Source organism: Drosophila nasuta, chromosome X (genome assembly GCF_023558535.2).
Source record: "Drosophila nasuta strain 15112-1781.00 chromosome X, ASM2355853v1, whole genome shotgun sequence".
Taxonomy (NCBI): domain Eukaryota; kingdom Metazoa; phylum Arthropoda; class Insecta; order Diptera; family Drosophilidae; genus Drosophila; species Drosophila nasuta.
The window spans coordinates 20,883,563-20,889,006 of NC_083459.1; the positions used below are offsets into that span (position 1 = coordinate 20,883,563).

The 5,444-nt window shown below is 40.9% G+C and overlaps 1 protein-coding gene across 2 annotated transcripts; it reads right to left on the reverse strand.

Moving 5' to 3' along the window:
* Positions 1–1,495: 1,495 nt before the first annotated feature.
* Positions 1,496–4,690, reverse strand: LOC132796962 (segmentation protein Runt). 2 transcript variants are annotated; one of them, XM_060808347.1, is made up of 2 exons: positions 3,610–4,690; positions 1,496–3,443 (listed from the first exon to the last, which is right to left on the reverse strand). In XM_060808347.1, the coding sequence occupies exons 1-2, from the start codon at positions 4,334–4,336 to the stop codon at positions 2,428–2,430; spliced, it is 1,743 nt and encodes a 580-aa protein (XP_060664330.1). In that variant the 5' UTR covers positions 4,337–4,690; the 3' UTR covers positions 1,496–2,427. The 2 variants fall into 2 exon arrangements, with proteins under 2 accessions (XP_060664330.1, XP_060664329.1); XM_060808346.1 differs by having other exon boundaries at positions 3,601–4,690.
* Positions 4,691–5,444: the final 754 nt, after the last annotated feature.

A 5,444-nucleotide genomic window follows, 5' to 3' on the forward strand; every position in this document is an offset into this window, starting at 1 on the left:
TAGGCTTGTTATTCGATTTTTTTTTGATTTGCGGGTGCGGAAGTGGGCGTGGCAAAAATTTGAAACAAACTTGATCTGCGTGCAAACATAACAAATGCTGTCGAAAAAAAATTATAGCTCTATCTCTTATAGTCTCTGAGATCTAGGTGTTCATACGGACAGACGGACGGATTACCAACAAAAGATTACTGTCTTATTACTTTATTTATTTCTAATGAATCGAATGTTAACACCAACTAAAAACTTAAATTTAAAAAAAAATACTCCATTCTATTAACAAAAAAAACTTCACCTTATTTTGAGTAGCTTTGAAATAATGTTTAAAAAAAAAAAACAAAGTTTGGTTAAATTTGAGGAAACATTTGAATATTATATTCAAATTATCATTAAATACCAAATATGTTTGCAAATCAACCTCACTTCAATTCTCATTAAATAAATAAATATTAAACAGCAAAGAAAATATACGATATAAAAACTATGATCGTGAAATATATTCTTAAGAACTAAAGTAGAGGAAATCATTTGGAACTATTTTACATTAAACGCTTATCACCAAATAAAGCATAAGATGAATTGGTATAATTTTGAATGATGGCAAAAAGAATTTTACACCAATAATTCAATGTGAAAACAGACAACATAATCACAGAAAAATGAAATGAATGAACCAAAAATAAAAAACATTCAAGTTCAATTGTTCTATATTTTTCTCATCGACAATTATAATAATAGAAATAGTAAAAGCAAATAGTTCATGATGAATTTTTATATTTTTGAATCATAGCAGTTATAGCAAGAAAAAGAATTTTACTCCAATTATTCAAGATGAAAAGAGACAACATATAAAAAGACAGACAAATAATGAATGAAATACTGAATGCTTAAATTAAAATAAAAAAACATTCAAGTTCAATTGTTCTATATCTTTCCCATCGACAGTTATTTATTGTAATGAACCTAGAACAAATATAATATTAAATATAGTAGGTGAAAATAGTTCATTTGAAGTATAGCAAGAAAAAGAATTATATTCCAATATAATCACAGTAAAACTAATGAATGAAATATATTTGCTTTAGCAATAAAGTAAAACAAAAAACATTCAAGTTCAATTGTTCTATATCGATATCAAGTTCAATTATTTCCCATCGACAGTTATTTATAGTAATGAACCTAGAACAATATTATCAAAGCTAAATATAGACAGATCTCAAAATTACTATATATTTTTTTTTTTTTTTGGGAAGGGGTTATTGAAATCGAAATCATATCGTCTAACCGCAAAGTGGTCGTACTTCAATGATAAGACATGCTTCAACAAATTGTTTTTTTTTTTCGTCGTTTCGTCGGTCATAATTATCAAATTATTGATTGGGCAATTCCCATCTCGTTTGGGTTATTTCACTGTTGAGATAGTAAAGCCAAGTCCCCAAGTGGTTAAAGGTAATTCCAATTTAGTAATAACAAATATGCATGTATATTTTTTGGTTGATTTTTATTTTGTGTGTGTGTTGTTTTTTGGTTTTTTTTTTTGGTTTCAGAAATTCGTTTTGTTAATTTTTTCGCACTAAAACTTAAAGCTATACAAAAAAACTGTTTTTTGCTTAATTTTTCATTTTGTTTGTTTGTTTGTTTCTTCTTACATGGCTAAGACAAAAAAAATACTTAAACATTATAGCTAAATTCGCATTATATAAAAAAAAAATGTATATATATTCATAATTATGAGCTATATCCGATGACTATTTACATTTCGAAAATAATACAAAATTGAAAAAAAAATCGTAAAATAAAAATAAAATAAGTAAATAATTTACACTATCGAAGACATTGAAATCGAAAATAATAATAATAATAAAATAAAATTTAAAAAAAAAAGATGAAAATAAAAGCATAAAATTGAACTATACATTTTTGTGTTTTTGCGGATTTCGAAAGGGTTTTTTTTTTGTTGTTACTAAATATTTTCCTTAGCGTTCGCTGCGTGGCGATCGATGAAATTTTTTTTAAACTTTGTCTATGTTTTTGTTGTAGGGTGTTCATTTCTACCTTAAAGTGCTTGGTGTGTGTGTGTGTGTGTGTGTGTGTGTGTAACGAACTCAACGCACGATTTTATGAAGCGAGCATAAAACTTCGAGGGAGCTCGCCGTCACTTCCCCATTCATAATAATCCACAAAAAAAAAAAAAAAAATAAAATAAACCATTTCCTCCGTTTGCCGGCCGGAGTCCTTTTCCTCAGTTGTTGTTGTAGTGTGTGTGTGTGTGTGTGTGTGTGTGCTGTGTCTAACTTATATGACTATATCACAATGTTGCTGCCGCTCTGCGCCTCCATATTAACTTTTGTTTTCTTTTTAACTGCATCGAACTATCACTCTGTGTGTTTTTGTTTGGAAAGGGTATTCTTGGATGGATATACCCTTACTTTAGTAGGGTCGCCACACAGTCTTCTGCTGAACGGCAGCGCTCTTAAGCTTCGTTGCCGCCGGCAACGTTGTCTCCGTCTGCGTTACACCAACAGTGGCTGCCACCACATTTGTCTCATGATACAACGGCTTCAATGCCGACGGCGCCTTCAGATCGCAACGCATGCGAAGCGGCACTTGAATGTGTTGCGTTGGCGAACTGCGCGACGAATCGATCGATTTATCGAGTTCGTATTCGGACTTGACCACATCGATTTGCTCATCATCGGAATCCGCATCCGATGCCGATTGTTCGTGTATCGAACTCGTCTCGATCGATGTGTTCAACTTGAGCAGAACATGCGGCGTAGGCGACGAACTCGATGGACGCGACGATGCTGGACTCAGATGCGAGGAGACAACTTCGGTGGCACCGTGTTGATGTTGATGTTGCTGATGTTGATGCTGCTGCTGTTGTTGATGTTGATGCAACGATGCCACTGCGGCGGCTGCGTTGCGTGCCCGCAAACCGGCAGCGGCTGCAAAGTTGTACGGATGGAAGGCGTGGGGCGTGGACTTTGCTGCCGCAGCGGCAGCGGCCACATGATTGAATGGGAACTGTGGCATGCCATACGCAGCGGCAGCAGCCGCCGCAGCAGCAGCAGCAGCCGCTGAGCCGCCCGTTGGTGATGCCATCATCGATGTACCGGCAGCAACCGTTGCTGGCTGCTGCTGTTGTTGCTGTTGCTGTTGGTGCTGGGGAGTTGTTGTTGTTGGTGGCGGGGCATAATCAACAGCGTTGGGTGGCGCACCCGATGTGACCGGTGCCACAGGCGGCAATTGTTGGGCGCCAGGTGAAATGGCGCTGCCATTGGGCGAGCTGGCGGACTTGGAGAGCGCTGGATGATGGACGGCTGCGGCGGCGGCCTGTTGATGGCGGAAATAGTCCGCATAGCCGTATGTCATGTAGGCAGCATCAAGCCACGCGGGATTCAGCATAAACGGATTGAAGGCGCCGGGATGTGGATAGCCATAGCCTGGAAAAATTGCAAATCAAAAAACGAGATACAAATTAGTAAACAAGTGACAAAATAAAGTGTTTATAAAAAACGTTGTGGGGAAAGGGACTTGGGTTGGGGTTGGTAAAACGAAAAAAAGCAGTCGGTGTTGCAAAATGGAAACTAAAAAACTCACTTTGCTTACTTCTTGGCTCCCGCGGCCCGTCGACCGTCACTTTGATCGCCTTGCTGTAGCTGGCTATCTGCACCGGATACGTGGCAATCGTGATGGTTAGCGTAAACGATTTGCCCCGACCGGAGCGCCCGACGAAACGTAAATCATTGAATTTCGCCACCTGATTCTTCATCGTCGTTGTGCAATTCCTCAATTCGCCGCAATAGTTCTCATCGTTGCCGCATTTGATCGACACCAATGTGCCATCTGGGACATCATCCAATGCGATCACTTTGAATGCCCCTGGCAGCGATTTATTCGAACGCCAATGATTGGGCAAAGCACTGCAGAGGATCGATGGTGATCCTGTCTGGGCCAATTCGCCGTGATATTCCTGCAGCATTTCGTGTAGGCTGGCAAACATATCGGTCATCGAGCTTGGCATTTTCGCCGAATTCGCTGAGTTCGAATTCGAGCTGCTTGTTGTTGTTGTCGATGATGTTGTTGTCGTGTTATTCTGGCTGCTGCTGTTGCTTGTGTTGTGCTGGTTGTTGTTGCTGTTGCTGCTGTTGTGGTTGCTGCTGCTGTTGTTGTCGGGCGTGGAGCTGCCCGTGCTGCTGCTGGCCGAATGTGTGCTAACATTTGTGGCTGCCGCTGCTGCGGCTGCTGCCGCCGCTGCCGCTGCCGCTGCGGCGGCCAAAACTTGTGTGTGTGCATTTGTGTTTGCCACCATTGTGGGTCCAGCGGGCAAATGCATTTTTACAAAGTTTTTCTTTTTTTTAACTTTTCTTTTCGTGCACAAAAAAAAAATTGTTGCTGCTGCTGTTGTTGGTGGTAATCCAAATGTTTTCGTAATCCTTGATTTTCGTATTTATTTCGTTATCTTGCACTTCACAGTAAAAAAAAAAATTAATTGTTGTTGTTGTTGTTGTTTGTTGCAAGCTGGCCGCTGCCGCTTAACACGCCGCACAAAAAATAATACACAATTATTTTGTTGTTGGTTGTTCGTTCGAAAACAAAACGCGGCGAAATTTTGTTGTTGCGTGTGGTGTGTGTTGTGTGTGTTGTTTGTTGGTGTTTTCGCTCTGTCTCTCGTTACGTTCTCGACACGTTAAAGTCACTGTGTGAACTGTTTCTCAACTGCGATCGTTGGCAGTATTTAAAGTAGAATGCGCTGCGTCGCTGCTCGTCGAAACGTCGACGTCGACGCTGCCTGCTGTCCAAGAAAACGAGCGAACGCTCTCTCTCTCTCTCTCTTAGTCTCAGTCTCAGTCTATCTCTCTCTCGCTCACACACACGCAGCAGCAGCTGGTTGTTGTGCTTGCTCGCTCGCACTTACAGCAAGAGTTCAGGACGTTGCTGCGTGGTTTGGTTGGCTCGTTCGCTTACCTACGCGTCACTGTGTGTGTGTGTGTGTGTGTGTGTGTGTGCGTAAGGGTGCCGGGGCAGGTATCAAGCAACCACCATTGCCACAACAACAACCACAGCGAAAAAATTTTCCCATTTTTCCATTGCGGTGTGCACTCGCGCACACAAAGCAAGCAAGCAAGCAAGCCAGAAAGCAACAACAACAACAACGTTGGCAACAAGAAATAAGGGAAGTCGCAAACTGAGGCAGCGACAGCGACTGCGGCAGAGGCGTGTTGCTCTTGTTGTTGTTGCTGCCTTGCTACTTGTGGCCAGGGGCGCGCGGTCAAACCGACAAACGGCATAAAAAAACACACACACACACACACACACAGCAAAGGCAAAGAGGGCAGCAAAAAAAATATATATATAACATTGGAAACGACATAAAAATGTGCCGTGAGAGCACGGCACGGCACTCTCGCTCTCTCTCTTTCTCTTTCTCTCTCGCTCTCTGA

Coding starts and splice junctions, on each gene's coding strand:
- LOC132796962 (XM_060808346.1), bottom strand. CDS start 4,336: ATGCATTTGCCCGCTGGACCCACAATGGTGGCAAACACAAATGCACAC. Junction 3,444..3,600: donor GGAGCCAAGAAGTAAGCAAA/GTGAGTTTTTTA, acceptor CAATTTTTCCAG/GCTATGGCTATCCACATCCC.